The following is a 17,008-nucleotide window of genomic DNA, read 5'->3' on the forward strand; positions in this document are numbered from 1 at the left end:
GGCAACACCTTGTACGTGGTCGTAAACTGCTGTTGGGGAAAAGGCAGCATTCAGAAGGGAAGGAGCAGGATTTTCTAATATGTAATTTGCTGAAATAGTTTTAGGGGCCATACCATTTTTACTTTTTCACCAATGTAGCTGTGTGGGTGCTTGTTTTTTGCAGGATGGGCTGTAGTTTTTAATAATATCATTTTGGGGTACATACGTCTTTTTGATCACTTTGTATAGCATTTTTTGTGGAATTTAGTGAATTGAGTAAAAATGGCAATTGTGTCAGTGTTTTTATTTTAATTTTTTATAGGGTTCCTCTTGTGGTAAAAATGATATGATAATTTTATTCTGTGGGTTGATACGGTTATGGCGATACCAAATTTATATAGTTTTTTTATGTTTTACTACTTTTTTACCATAAAATCAATTTTGTGTTTAAAATAAATGATATTTTGCATCACCATATACTAACATCAAGTTGTTTTTTATTATGGCGATACTTATATAGTTTTTTTTAAATGTTTTACTACTTTTTAAACAATAATTGTTTAGGACGTTAAAACTCAAAACAAAAAAAAAGTTTATTAATAAACTCCATTAAAAATACAAGGGTGTAAGACCTACAATCGTGATACATGCATAGTGAGCTGTGGGTCATACATGTGAACTATGTAATTCTGCTGCATATGTATAGCTTAAACCGAGCACAAGAGCTCGTTGTGTATATACCAGTCACATGAATACATTCAAAGTGTCAGACCCAAGCTCCAGAGGTACGGGTCAGGTCTAAAATGAATCACCTTGGGCAGTCTGTGGCATGTAATATATGTGTTGCTACGCTAAATCCCTGTGTATCGTGGTTCACAACGGGCAACTATAGTATATGATGTCTTTATTGTCTCTGTTATCATACAGACCCAACAGACGGACACTATTATGTGATTGGTCCTCAATATCACAGGCAGTCACCCAGGTGATATCGAGGTAGCATTGGGCCGTATGAAACATACAGTATATATTATGCCCTTAAATGGCTGATAGACTCAGACCTCTGGACTCAAAAAAGATACCCAGTGCTAGGCACAAACAGCGTGCCAATCTCGCCACTGGAAAACGATCGTCACCCAGGAGATGGCCGTGCACTTTGCCATCAACTGGGGACAACTGAATGGTGCTTCACTCACGCAAGTCGGTGAAACAGCTGATATGGCTCATACACAGCCAACTAGCAGCAAAGACTAGCAAGAGTGTAAACCGTGAAGGGCTCAATGCGTTTCTGTGCGCCTGAATAGCGCACTTCCTCAGGAGCATACAGCACCAAGATCAAGACCTGCCTAATCAGCACTTCTCTAGTTTGAGAGTCGGCGTACTGAAGTGGCTTGATGTGAGCCACAGCACAGTAATGGCCATGTAGTGTAAATACAGACTATACAGTGCATTGCAATAGTTGACTATTGCAATGCACTGTATAGCAATCAGTCCCACTGTATGTTAAAGATCCAAATGGGTCTTGATAAATAAAATAGTTAAAAAAAAGTAAAAAAAATACAGTAAAAAAAAACATAAATTAAACTAAAAATTGGCTTTTCTCATATCCGTTCATTTATGTCATTAAGACATGAAATAAATAAAAAATCTACATATAATTGGTATTGAAGCGTCCGTACGAGCTGATCTATAAAAGTATTATGTTCCTAACCCCACGAGGTGAACGCAGTAAAAAATAATGTGGAAAACAATGATGGAATTGTTGTTTTAGGCACTTCACCTCCACAAAAAAAAAAATAACAAGTGATCAAAAAGTCATATGTACCCCCGAAATTATACCAATAAAAACTAAAGCCTGTCCCGCAAAAAACAGGCCTTAACACAGCTACATTGGGGAAAAAATCTAAAAGTTATGGACTTTAGTATATGACTATGTAAAATATAATTTATTTTTAACACAGAAGTGATTTTATGCTAAAAAAGTAGTAAACAAAATGGCATGGTGAAAAAAGGGTGTACGTCCAGATTAATCAAAAACCCAACAATAATTGTTTAGGACGTTAAAACTCAAAACAAAAAAAGTTTATTAATAAACTCCATTAAAAATACAAGAGTGCAAGACCTACAATCGTGATACATCTATAGAGAGCTGTGGGTCATACATGTGAACTACAGTTACACTAAGGCTAATCAGACCCTCAGGGTCTGATCAGTCTTAGGGCTCATGCACACAAACGTATTTTCTTTCCGCTTCCGTTCCATTTTTTTTTGCGGACCGTATGCAGAACCATTCACTTCAATGGGGCTGTAGAAAACACAGAAGTTACTCTGTGTGCATTCCGTTTTCGTTTGTCCGCATGGCCGTTCCAAAAAAAAGTAGTGCATGTCCTATTATTGTCTGCAAATCACATTCTGAGGCCCCATTCAAGTCAATGGGTCCGCAAAAAATACAGAACACACACGGAACACATCCATATGTCATCCGTATTTTGCGGATCCATACTGTAGAAATGCTATGCCCAGCCCATATTGCTCATGTGTTTAGTGATTAATACGTTACTGTTTCTGAATATGATCCGCAAAAAAACGGATCAAATATGGAAACCATGAGGATATGTTTTGTGCAATAACGGAACGGAAGAGGACTTCAAAAAACCTCATATACGGAACAACGGATCAGTGAAAAACGGACCGCAAAACAACAACAATCGTGTGCATGAGCCCTTAGGTACATGGCAGCCCTGGCATGTATCAGCCATCGGCCTGCTGCCATCATTTTAGTGTCACAGCCCCGGTAAGCAGTTTGGACGTGACTGTACGTCCAAATGCAGTAAATTACTTGCGATTTGGATGCACAGTTACGTCCAAATGTATGAAGGTTAATATTAGTGTAGCATTATGTAAGGGAAAGGGCTTTGGGCTCCCTCAAGAATCAAGGCCTCAGTGCGACTGCTACCTCTGCATCCCTTATAGCTATGGCCCTGGATAGGTTTTCAACCACAATATACGGTATCCAATTATCAATGGTAACGTGCATTCTGATAATCACTAGTGTCTCTAGAGTAGCCAAGCTGTTAAAGGAGCTTGCCAATGACTTTATATTATACAATATCATTCACACAATTCTTGATATATCTGGTATTGAACACACAGCATCCCTTGTGATTCCAAATATCTAGGTCTCCTAGGTCTGCCTTTCCTTTGAACTATGAGGGTCATTTATTAAGACCAGCATTTTAGACACCCCCTGTGCTGCTTATGGATCCGCCAAAGTCATGTAAAGGCGCAAGCCTAAATGTAAGCTAGCTGGCCCTTCCCCTTCCACGCCAACTTTTTTAGACCCGGCCTAAGTGTTGAAAAGATGCAGATTGTGGCGCAAATAATCTTTGCGCCACAATCTGCACAAGAAATACGCATAATATAGGCTTATTTCTGATCGTCATTGACCCCCTAGGTGTGCACAAACACTAACTAGAAGATACACACTGCGGTGCTGATAGAAAACCTAGTTTTACGCTGTAATGCTGAAGTCAATAGTGATCTTTAAGTCTGGCTGGAAGAGGTTTCATTTTCTCAAGTGATAAATGATAGGACATTCAAAACCCACCTTAGTGACAATTAATTTACAGACCATGGAAATTATTTTAATTGGTTTTCCCACTAGCCTTTGTCTAAATAAAAACACCCATCATCCATTACCTGACGACACACATTCCCGTCATGTGAAGAAAGCGAGACTGTGTCAACTGCTTTTGTTTTTCTCAGAGTTTCAACTTAATTTGTCTTTCTAGTCATTAGCCCCATTCTGGCAAATAATTAGCATTAGTGGAGATTGAGTGCAATACAGTTACACAATACAAAACTTGCAAAAGGATAACAAATTAAAAAGACATATTAATAAGTTACAAAGGAAAGTCACTAAGTATGATCATTAAAACAGATAGCACAAAATGTAATTAGATGACTTTTTAGTACTTTCTGTGTACTATACAAATTCATTCATACTACATTTATTCTTCTATTTTCCATGCTTATAAAATTCAAGGAGTGAAACATCATAAAAAAGTGTATACACAATTATAAAGTAAACTGCATATACAAGTGCAAAGATGGCAATACACCTTAGTCAGCCGTTGCCTTGTTTGGCCGATAACAACTCCACCCCCCTACACTTAATCAGCTCGGCCAAGCATGCAAGTGTTCTCAAAAGGGTAAGGCTGGGTTCGGACCTGAGCGTTTTACAGCGCGTTCCTACGTGCTGTAAAACGCTCAACAGGCAAGAACCAATGATTCCCTATGGGAATGGTTCTCACCTGAGCGTTTTACAGCGCATACGATCACGCTCTAAAACGCCCGACGCCCCAAGAAGTACATGAGCTTCTTTGGGGCGTCTTGTCGCGCGTTCCCGTACATAGACTTCCGGGAACGCGCGACAATGGGCGTTCGCTTGTCTCTGTATGCGCGATTGCAAACGCCGGTACAATCGCGCATACAGAGTGCGACATCCCGAATGCTCAGGTCTGAACCCAGCGGAAATGAAGTAAACCTCTGGGGGCAGATGACCTCATATGGGAACAAAGGAACGGCATGCAGAAATCCAACAACCAACATGCCTGATTCTTCTTTCCTCCAACATCTGCCATTAGGGAAACATTGGAACACCTCCTCTATACACATTAGGAGGTGGGATTGGTCGACATTCACACCTTTAAACCTCATAGATATAGATGTAACTATTGTCATCCTAATTCCAAATGAGTTAAGTAAATAATGGCTAGAAACTTTTCAATGAGTTTTTCAATGTTTTTTTTTATTTTATTTTTTTCTATTGAAAATTTACTTATGCCGAAGAAAAAATGCCACAAAATGTATAACGTAAAAACTCAATGGCAGTATTAATGTTTTTCCCATCCCCCTCCCATAAAGAGTTAATAAAAGTTAATCAGTAAGTTATGTGTACCCCAAAATGGCGCCAATAAAAACTACAACCTGTCCCACAAAAAACAAGCCCTCATAGGACTGCATTGACAGAAAAATAAAAAAGTTATAGCTCTTAAAGGTGAGAATGAAAAAAATGACTTGGTCAGTAAGGACAAAAACAGGCTGGGGGTTAAGGAGAATCAAAAACTCGCTTTTTACAAATATCGTGTGTGAAGAGCATGGAGGCATCTCACTGTAGTACTGATTACAGGTACCAGTGTCACCTAAAACATGCCCTCACATTAAAATGTGCATTTTCTCAGCCGCAGATATAATAATAGTTCAGAAAGAAAGAGGAAACCAGCTTTTTGGCTGGACATCTGATTCCTGTCTGCTCCAGTCTGGCATTCTTTGTCTGCTTTGTTGAATAGTTTAGTCTAACATTTATTCAATAATCCCTTCTTTAATGAGCTTCCTCGAAAGTTGACCCATTAAATGCAAGCATTACAGTTGTTGTACTGAGCCAAATAGTGGACATATTCACAGGAACGCTAATGGGAAGCACTGGTTTATTGATCGCTCCTAGGCTACAAAACCCTTTTATAGGGAATGCTGCACTACTTCCGCGTTACATGTACAAGACGTCTTGTTAAATCTAAGATTCTACTGACTGCTGGTACATTATGCTGCATCACCTTTTAGTCAAACAAAGAGCATAACTAATGGAATAAAACTTGGGAAATTCATGACTGTTATTACAATTATGAATACTAGTATCATTATACTTTTTTCTTGCTGTTCCTCAGTTTACAATACTTTAGCTCTCATCCGGCTGTTGAATACTCTATGGGGCTCTTGATATACTAAGGGTACTTTCACACTAGCGTTTTTCTTTTCCGGCATAGAGTTCCATCACAGGGGCTCTATACCGGAAAAGAACTGATCAGGCATATCCCCATGCATTCTGAATGGAGAGTAATCCGATCAGGATGCATCAGTTCAGTCGACTGATCAGGCAAAAGAGAAAACCGCAGCATGCTACGGTTTTAGCTCCGGCGAAAAAAAATGAAGACTTGCCTGAATGCCGGATCCGGCATTTTTTTCCATAGGAATGTATTAGTGTATTCAAAATACTGGAATGCCGGAGAAAAAAATAAATACCGGATCCGTTTTGCCTGATGACACCGGAAAAACCGATCCGGTATTGCAATGCATTTTTCTGACTGATCAGGGATTTTTCTGACTGATCAGGAACTGCCTGCCGGAATCAAACAACGCAAGTGTTAGTTAAAGTACCCCAAGTCACCTGAATTGTGTTCTAAACCTTCTCACGGCTCAAAGCTTTAAAGGGTATGTCTTAATAGGAAATGACCTATTGTTTAAATCACATTTTATATTAGCCATATATTTTTTTAGAATATTTGGTGATTTATTTATTTATTTGAAATCTATATTTGATGTATATGATCCTGCATTTTTCGCACTGGCCACTAGGTATAATAACAGTTTTATGCAGGTAACTTGCAGAATTATAATGATAAGCAACACCTCTATATAGATAACACAGAAGTCACCACTCACAATAGGTGATATCACTGCTTATCTGCTTTTTCCTGACCTGTGCACAGGTCACAAAGCTTGACTTAGGCCTAGTTCACACGATAGTTTTTTTTTTGCGAGTGTATGGGCCTTTTTTTGTGTTCCGTATACGGAACCATTCATTTCAATAGTTCCGCATTAAAAACGGAATGTGTTCCATAAGCATTCTGTTTCCGTATTTCCGTTCTGTTGAAAGATAGAACATGTCCTATTATTGCCCGCAAATCATGTTCCGTGGCTCCATTCAACTCAATGGGTCCGCAAAAAAACGGAACACATACGGAAATGCATCCGTATGTCTTCCGTATCCGTTCTGTTTTTGCGGAACCATCTATTGAAAATGTTATGCCCAGCCCATTTTTTTCTATGTAATTACTGTATACTGTATATGCCATACGGAAAAACGGAACGGACAAACGAAACGGAAACACAACGGAACTCAAAAACGGAACAACGGATCCGTGAAAAACGAACCGCAAAAAACTATAAAAGCCATACGTTCGTGTGAACTAGGCCTAAAGGTACTTTCACACTTGCGGCAGAGGAATCCGGCAGGCAGTTCCGTCACCGTCAAAACGTATGCCAACTGATGGCATTTGTAAGACTGATCAGGATCCTGATCTGTCTTACAAATGCATTGAAATGCCGGATACGTCTTTCCAGTGTCATCCAGAAAAACGGATCCTGCATTTTTTTTGCTCAGACCGGAGGACGGATCCAGAATTGCGGTATTTTGAATGCCGGATCCAGCACTAATACATTCCTATGGAAAAAAATGACGGATCCGGCATATCAGCAAGTGTTCCGGATTTTTCGCCGGAGATAAAACCGTAGCATGCTGCAGTATTATCTCCGCCCTGAACATTCAAAAAGACTGAACTGAAGACATCCTGATGCATCCTGAACGTATTACTCTCCATTCAGAATGCATGGGGATAAAACTGATCAGTTATTTTCCAGTATTGAGCCCCTAGGACGGAACTCAATACCGGAAAAGAATAACGCTAGTGTGAAAGTACCCTAAAAGCTTCTCCCGTAGAAGTCATGGGTCAGCTACTGTCCATTGTGTCTATGTCCCATGTAGCTTCTCTCAAAAGACAGGAAGTTTTAGCATATTTAAGGCAAAAACTGCACAACTTTAGAATTTTTTTAAATAGAGTCTTGGAAAATATCACCAAAAAAATAAATAAAAAATCTGTCTAATGTAAAAGCATGATGACACTTTCCATTTAAGGGTTTGCTAGTTGTGTATTAGTTTAGGTAGCCTTAGCCTCTATATGTGTGGTGCTATATAGGAGAATAAAGACGACAAACATTTCCTTGTGCAGTACATAACTGTATCCGTGCCAGACTGCCATCGTTTGGGCCAAAAGAATTTGAGATTAAACAAACCACTTCCCTGTGCTTCCCAGTGCTACTCAAAGGTAAGATGAATGTCTTAGCTGGAAATGTCTAATAAGAAGAGCACAAGAAAGCATATTTAAAAATTCCCCCAGTCTTTCTTTGATGTTCCACTCAAGGAGTTGTTTGACGTTGGATATAATCCCAGAAAATAACTGGGCAAATGTGTAGTGAAAAGTTTGTGATGACTTTATTTCTCTATTTAAATACCATGCAAGAGAAATAAAAAAATTAAAATATCAGGGTTAAACAAAAAATATCCTACTATGGGTCCATACTGCCACGTTTTATATACCGTATTCCCCGTCAGATGCCATATGCTAGAAGTGTACTGTAGATTTCTTGAAAACGTTTCACTCGTTCTTCCAACGAGCTTTCTCAATTCTGAGTGATTGTACAAAAAAAAAGAAAAATAGAGTAAAAAATGGAGAAGCCAAGCTTGAATAGAGGTGGGGGGGTTAGACATCTATTGTCTGCCACATACAATGCTGTCTTGACACCTTTTTCTGGGAAGTCTTTATCACCTACTGACTCCAATTAGGATAATGGAATCAACACCTTTGACCCAATGCTGGGTATAATTACCAGATGTGGATTCAGTTACATATTTATTCCCAGAATTTTTGTACAATCACTCAGAATTGAGAAAGCTCATTGGAAGAACGAGTGAAACGTTTTCAAGAAATCTACAGTACGTCCAGTTGCCTTGAATTATTCTTTACAGATATAATCTGCTATATACCGTGCAACACCGTTCCATATTTCTCACCATATCACACAAGCATGAAACCAATGTGTTACTTACTTTCCATAGCATGAAGATACTCCATATGAAGGGCCGTGGCTCCAGCACCTGGAGTGGCTGGGGAAGTGATGATGTCAGCGTAGGGACTGCGCTGTCCTGCGAGCAGGGCCATATGTTGGTAATATTCAGCAGGGCTCACACCAGCATGTGGAACTAAAAGATACAATAAGCACATGCGTGACCACAAGTTGTTTCATGAGCATGATAACTATATTTGCCATCACGATGCCAACATCTCTAGAGCTTAGTCTAGAGAATGTGAACCCAAACATTAAGGTGCGCATGTGCGGCGTGCCCTCCATGAATCGCTAAAATAGCAGAGAGAGTGGGAAGCGGTGAATGGAGAACGCGGACACCTCTCCATTCGTCTCTATGGGACTGCTGGAGATAGTCCAGCCAATACTCAGGTATTTTGAGAAATCACATATAGGTAAATGGGGGGTGGCTCCTCTCTGTTCATTCTGGGTGTCCCATACTGGACATAAAAGAAGGTAACAGACATTTGACCCGCATCTATCTAAACATTGACGGCATATCATAGCAATATGCCATCAGTGTTCCAGATGGGATTACCCCATTAACAGGAAAATACAGCCGCCTGTATTATTTTATACAATTTCCCTCCCTTAGCCAATTTGTTATTTTTAACAGAAAACCCCTTTTAGTGATTTTTAGGCACATTTCAATCATCATTCAATACATATCACATCATTTAAAAGTCTGGCAACTATCAGGTCCCATCCATGCTAGATTAAAGGAATTCTACCTTACTTGTTTGCGTTGTCTTCTTTATCATTCCCTTTAGACTCTTAGTATTACAATCATATATACCGGGGGACACACTGACGGCTTTTATGTACTTTTTTATGTTCTGCTGTCATTCACTTGATCCTTCTTTAGTATGTTAATGCAAACATCATAGATGCCGTCAACACCATCATATAGTTATGCTTCAGAACTACTGATCTTATTTTTACATTTAGGCACAAAAAAGAGAATTTCGTGCAGGTAGTCGTCAAGAGGACAGAGGACAGAAAGCAAGATGTTTAGTGAAAGAGGAAATGTTAGCAATTTTCTACCATTCTGCCTTATCTTCTATAATTTATTAAGGTGTCTAATAGATAAGACATGTCCTTTGCTGTCGTGCAGTCAGAACAGAAACGGCTGGGGATGCCTTTCACATGCTGAACAGGAACGGATTTACGTTTAAAAGTGACTCATTTTACACAATGTTGATCATACCTATCATACTTGGCATTGAGACTGAGCTTACGTATTTGTGATAGTCATCTAAGAGCCATGCAGTTCCAATGTGAAATCTTAACATTCAGCTAGGATTACAATCTGATCATGCTGACAGTGACTATGATTAAGGTAGCAAAAACTAAAATCCAAGGTTCTCCAGTTCAGGCTTTTGAGGAGTAATTTAGATATGACTTCACTGTACAAGGCTAGATTCACATATGAGCTTTGAAGTCCGTCAGTCTCTTCCGGTGGAGGGACAGACGGTTGGAATTCACTGTATCAGGCATACATGCCGCTTTCGTCTGGACAAAAAATTTGGGATATACCGATAATCTGTGAACTTTCAGGCCGATAGCCGATAATTTATACCGATATTCTGTGAATTTTCACAGCTACTTGTCATAGAGGTCGGGAGCCGGCTATGTGATTCTGCAGCCAGCTCCCCGCCTCCTGTATATGAATTAATGAGAGAGTTATCTTCATTGGTGGTGCAGTGGCCACAGCCCCTCCCCTCCTCTTGTCCTCCTTCATCTTATTGGTGGCAGCGGCACAGGGGGGAGGGAGACACTGCTGAGGGAACACGGATAGCGCTGACAGCCGGATACAGCGAACTCCAGCAATCTAGTCCTCCGCCGGAATAGACTGCCGGAGTTCGAAGCATATATGTGAACCCAGTCTTAATAGAAAAAAAATAGGCTGGTAAGATAATTTTATTTTATTACAGTAGCTCATCTCGGCTATTTCCAGCAATCCTGTTGAGAATGAATGGAGCAACAGCACAAAATCTTGACCAGCGCTCCAGTCATGTGAGGAACTAGGGACCTCTGTTCTCATGATCGATTGGGGTTCCAGCGATGTGAAAAGGGAATAACTTTATATCTTGGGACAATCCATTTAAAGGGGTTGTCCAGCCTTTTAATATGGATGAATTATCATCAGGATAGGTCTTCAATATCAGATCGGCAGGTTTCCAACACCCAGCACCTCAACTGTATGAGGAGACGGCATGTGCAGTGTGCACGTGCCGTCTCCCTTCTCTCTTCCTGCTGCTATGTCTATGGCAAAGCAGCGGTGAGCAGGAAGAGAGAAGGGAGACGGCACGTGCACACTGCGCATGTCGTCTCCTCATACATCTAATCAGCGGAGGTGCCAAGTGTCAGACCCCAGCCGATCTGATACTGAAGACCTATCCTGAGGATCGCTCTCGTTAAGATAAAGTGGATAAATCTGCAGCAATGACTACATACACAAGGTAACACTACCATGACGTATAATTATTCTACATTCTCATCACACAACACTTCTGGGTAAACTCACCGTCAGTAGGGCTGAGCCCACGAGCTGCTGAGATCATGGAAAGTGAGGGGCTACTGTGTAAAGATCTAATATAGTCCATGTAGGGATTGATGTAAGGATGAGGAGGACTAAAAGGGGAGTCTGATACTGTTGCATGGTTCCTGTGTGGAGATATCCTTATGAATGGAAGATCTGGATATGTCGGGCTGCTTGCTAATGCAGAAGGCCTGAAAAAGATGAATAGAAAAAAAAAATCATAAAAATTTGGAGACCTCTGGGTCAAATAATACATAGCTGAAATTGAGCTGTAAATCCAATGCTATATGTTTAGTTCAGATATCGGAGTAATGTAACTAATATATGAATCTCATGACTACCGCCATGAATCTGCACACACATTATGTTACACTGTAGTGGAATGATGTCTTACTGAGAACAGGATGACGCAATGCTTCACTAATTCCTAATATTCGTTTAACAACACATCAAATGCACATTGTCACTTGACTTCACAGCAATTTCATCCCTTTAGCAGTTTTTTTTTTTTTCTGGAAACAGTGGCGTTCTTGTTCATTCAAGGGTAATACCACACAGAACCTATAGAGTGGTGCTGTTTTTATATTCTGCCTAATTTTCCTACCTCTTCCGTGTAGTGACTTTGTAGTGATCTATTATGCAAGTGTTTTTTATAAGTCTCCCTTCAACTTTCTAGAGGTTTAAATATTTTGTAAATGCTAGTGTATATATGATTTTACCAAAACACAGAAAAACCCTTGGACAAGCAAAAAGACAGAGAGTCTAATTAAGTAACTTGCGGCATAGAGACAGAGGGCTCCTCAATACAGAAGTAGATGTGTTTCGATAATAGTGAGGACTGCTATTGGCAGATGTCACCAAAGCAGACTGTAATCTAATGTTAGAGGCAGTTCTACCATGTCTTCCAGGCTAGACAAAAAGATATCTTAATCACAGATCAAAGCAATTCCCGGGAGAGCTCCAGAGCCAATGCTATAGTGTATGTGATACTCGTCTCTTCTCCCTCATTCCTCTCCTATCTATGAAATCGAGAACTTATAAAACTTTGCTTTATTCTCATCACAAATTAAAATATATACTAAACTATGCATATTTTAGGAAAATGAGCATTACTTTCCATTTTATTATTTTTACTGTTAAACAAACAGCAAATACAACGGCATGGCTTAAAGTGATCCTCAAAAACAATATGTAAGGGCCTATAGAGGATTACTACCTGCTATTTATTTTCCTCAGATCTTGCTCTTTTTCTACATATTAGTTCAACTCCATTAGGGCAGAGCAGTGATCTATGACTATCGTTCAAATACAGTGCCTACTGTGAGACACACCCCTTTTCTCATCATTGGTTCAGTCAGCTCAAGGTGTGTCCAGAGGTGTGTCTCAGACTACCTAAGACTGCCTGTAGGCATTGTACCTAAACTATAGTCACAAATTACAGATCTGCCCTAATGCAACTGAGTTAAAAAGAAGCCAAAGAGAAAGATCTGAGGAAAATAAAGAAAAGTCAATCATTCCCTATAGGTACTGACCCTAGCTCCTACCTTGAGGGTCGCTTTAAAGGAGTTGTCCGGTTTCAATAAGAAACTGCACAACACATGGGATCCTCCTGCAAAAAGAGCTGTTACTTAACGCACAGATCTCGTGTCGCCGCTCCAGATCTGCAGCGGTAACATCACGTAAACATGTGCAGCCATTACTGGCTTTTTCAATGCACCACTGAGGCCAGTGATTGGCTGCAGTGGTCAAGTGTTGTCAACATGATGTCACCGCTGAAGCCGGGTAAAAAAAAGCCCTGCCAGGAGAGCTGGACTATGCCAGGCAAGTAATGCTCAGTTCTTTTTTGCAGGAGAATCAGATGCGTTGCCCAGTTTCTTCCTGAAGAGCTAATTTAGTTTTATAGAACAATTCTCGTTTCTGTTCATCTGTTCAGACCAATATTATTGATGAAACGCTGCAGTATATATATATATATATATATATATATATATGTATAGGTATTTCAGAGGTTGAAGTAATTCGGGGTGTATATGTGTCTCCCAGGTTCCTAACATATGCTGAGGAAAGCAATTTAGGAAAGGGTTAAAACCTCTAGCCTGGGTCCTGATGAGGAGCACATGGGAAGGTGCTAGTTAACCAGGCTCCCCAGGTCACTTGACTTGAGAGAGGGAGAAGACACATCTCTTTGAGAGACCCTGATTGTCCTATGCAAGGAAACCGCAAGTATTACAAGTTGCTGTACAGACGGTGTGGACTGAGGATAGCTCAGCCACGTCCTAGAGGGACCTAATGTTTGGTTAGGGCTTAGGGTACTTTCACACTAGTGTTAAAGTTTTCCGGTATTGAGTTCCGACCTAGGGGCTGCGTACCGAAAAAATATATATAAAATTCTCAGTACAAAATTCCGGAACACTTGCCGGAATGCCGGCATTATTTTCCATTGAAATGGATTAATGCCATGTCTTCCGGAAAAACGGATCCGGTTTTCCGGTCTGTGCATGCGCAGACTTTTAAAAATGTGAGAAAAAAAAATACCAGATCCGTTTTTCCGGATGTCACGAGAGAGATGGATCCGGTATTGCAATGCATTTGTGAGACGGATGCGCATCTGGATCCATCTACAAATGCTATCCGTTTGCATACGGATTTCCGGATCCAATAACGCAAGTGTGAAAGTACCCTTAGTTGCCCAAAGCAACCAATCAGATTCCATCTTTCATTTTCAAAAGGATCTGTGAAAAATGGAAGGTGGAATCTGCTCCCTAGTCCAGAGTACTTTTCGGACCAGCACTACTTTCAAAACTGTTCTTCCTGAGAATTGGTGATCCAGTGGAAAAAAAAGACTGTGCTTTGCCTAACATTCATTCTGCACAGTTGGCGTATGAATGTTGTCATGAGATTGGGACTGCCTTAAGCAATATCCTGAAAAGTCCAGAAGACTGTATGAATACAGCATTGGCTCGATTCCTCCACATCAGACTACAGAATAAGAATTTAGACTCAACTACAAGATCATTGTCTACTGCTGCGTTGCGTGCAAATGACTCCACTGTGTCATGTATAAGACCCTGTAATAGAAATTATTCTCCTTCATATTTCTTTGCCCTTAGGAATTATTGTCATCTCACAAAATATTAAGCCAAATATTCGAACACAAAGTACTGACAGCAAAGAAAGAAGTGGGAATAAGCAACAAAGAATGCTTAGTTATACAATAAAAACGCTGTTAATAATACTTTCATCCTCTTTATAATATGTTTATCAGGCTGTAAGTGTTGGCCCTCCTCCCACTTCAGAACAGTTAGGATAGTGTAAGTTTTCATCTGTTTGTAGAAGTCAAATTATCTTTTCTTTTTCCTTCCAAGCTTGAGAGTTTCCGAACTTCAACAGTTAGTTGAGCCGCAATCTGCGACTTTGCCCCGCTCACGCCAGCTCTAAAATTGTGGGCATGACGTAGGCGGAGAAGGGGAATGGCTGGCAGGCCGTCTCAGTGACCATTTTATACACCTGTTTTAGGCGTAGAAAAAGGTCTAAATCTAAGACCTCTCAGAAGCTGTCTTACATTTAAAACTGCCGCTGGATGCGTCAAAGTTATGGATCCACTGCCAGTTTAGGGCAGAAAACGCTGGTCTTAATAAATGTGCCCCATAAACTTATGTTTAAGATAATTACATGTTACTCACAAGGTTAGGCTACATTACAGGAATAGTAAAATAAATAGCCTACGAATCAAGTGACAAAGAAATAGATAGGCAATTATTAGGAGCATGCACTTCAGTGTCTCTAGCTCCATTAGGAACAAACGCTGCAATGGTCTGAAGAAACTGGGCTATTCAAAAAAGAGGGCATGTTGTGTGAGGACACCACTCAGGAAGCAATAGATTTACGGAGCCAGTGCCTCCAATCCAACAGGAAACAATAGATGGTTATAGTGCATATATACTGTAGAAGGTACCGCCATCAAACAACTGCTAAAACAATCGCCACAGGACATAAGAAGATAGCCTCTTACAATTTTGCAAGGCACATGTTATTGTAGGTGGGTATTCTGTATAATATGCACAGTTCAGCTGTTTTCTACCCAAAAAGTTAATTATATGTTAATATTGATTATAACTTAATGCCTTAGAGGTAACCTGTCACCTCCACTAGACTGTCCTTGCTTTTCTGTGCTTTAACATAAAAGAAATCTGCCATTCATGGGCAGGAGGTAGGGGAGTCTCTTCGGACTCATCTTCCCTTGCAGTGCTGGCACACGCTGTAAGGTTTGCACCGTCAGTACTGCTGAATTCTAGCCCAAAAGTGACAACCTGCTGCAATCAGCAGGTCCGTCACTATACTATAATGCCCTTAGCGAGAACAGCATAGCAGAGGCGACAGGTTCCCTTTAAATGGATTGATCAGAATAGCTCTATTTTTAAATAGAAGCCAGCCCACAATCGGCTTCTCTAACCACCAGTGACCACCTGGTGACCATTCATATGAATATATAGACTAGCTTGGTTTACTAATCATAGGGTGGAAACCAGATGGTGGATCCCCTTCTATGATGTCCAAAACATTTTTTTGCTAGGCAATTCCTTTAAAAGGGGTATTCCCACCAAATAAAAAAGGCCTGTAGTGGGATACAAAGGGTGTAAAAAAGATAGCAGCACTTATACTCACCTCAACGAGCCTCCATCGCTGCTGTTCTGGGTCCCCGCTGCCAGCCTTCCTGCCATGTCAGGACAGGAGCAGTGGTGCAGGCACTGTTATAACATCAGCGTGAGGGGATAGGTGGCCCCTTTTTATTTGGCTAATCTGGTTACCCCCGGCAGTCCCATAAACTTTGAATGGAGCAATGACCATGCTCAATCTCAGCCATTCAAACAAATCCTAGTGGTTGAACTCCCACCAATCAGACACTTACCACCTAAGTGAATCGGTAATACGTTGTCATTCTGGGACAAACCCTTTAACTGTAACCTTATAGACCGGTGTAAGAAAACTAACAACTTTCTTTACAAGCACTGCAGACGAGCTGGTTATAGTATCTTTAGGTAGGTACCGGTAAGTACCCAAGGACATTAGCTGAATGCTTGCATTATTAAACATACGCGCTTCTCTTTGAGGTTCATTTCATATAGCTCTAAATACTGCATGGAAATTTCCAAACAGCCGCTAAGTGTCTGTAATCATTTAGATGAAGGATAGGGTCTCCCCGAGACCAAAGCCGGGTTGTCATTGATTAGAACAAACAGAGCTACATATCAAGGCAAAACGCTTTAAACTGAGCCTCAAAGTTAGAATACTGAAGGACCTTTTCACAAGTCACTTTGCTGCTATTAGACGATTCCACATTTACATCGTTTTCCCCATCCAGGTCTCAGCTTCTTTATCTGTATTCTTTCAAATCCTGAAATTGCTTGGATAAGAGTGAGGTATTTTTTTTCTTTTGCATTTCTAAGAGCAGTCTGAACTTTCAGTGGAATTGAAGAGGCTTTGTGTCAAGTACAGCTAAATCCAGCCTTTCCGTATCAAACCACGGCGAGAAAATTACTGTGAGGATGATAAGGCTGTGAGATATAATAAAAAGTGACTCTACTCAATTTACACTGCAATATTGGTATGACTGAATATTTCTCATTCAGGTGACTGATAAAATCACTAAACTGTATTGCAGATAAATAGAGGAGGCTTCTGTCAAGAATAAACACCATTAATCATGAAGTCTCAGCCACAGAGTGG

General features: G+C 40.3%; 1 protein-coding gene across 7 annotated transcripts in view; it reads right to left on the reverse strand.

Annotated features, from left to right (window-relative positions):
- GLI3 (GLI family zinc finger 3) overlaps positions 1 to 17,008 on the reverse strand; it is a 207,163-nt gene that overhangs the window by 64,960 nt on the left and 125,195 nt on the right. For all 7 annotated transcript variants that reach the window (XM_044294727.1, XM_044294720.1, XM_044294724.1 and 4 more), the window contains exons 5-6: positions 11,267 to 11,472; positions 8,705 to 8,857 (exon numbers count right to left, since the gene is read on the reverse strand). In XM_044294727.1, the coding sequence (XP_044150662.1) occupies positions 8,705 to 8,857; positions 11,267 to 11,472 (359 nt within the window). The remainder of the gene's footprint in view (positions 1 to 8,704; positions 8,858 to 11,266; positions 11,473 to 17,008) is intronic.

Source organism: Bufo gargarizans, chromosome 5 (assembly GCF_014858855.1).
Source record: "Bufo gargarizans isolate SCDJY-AF-19 chromosome 5, ASM1485885v1, whole genome shotgun sequence".
In the NCBI taxonomy this organism is placed as follows: Eukaryota; Metazoa; Chordata; class Amphibia; order Anura; family Bufonidae; genus Bufo; species Bufo gargarizans.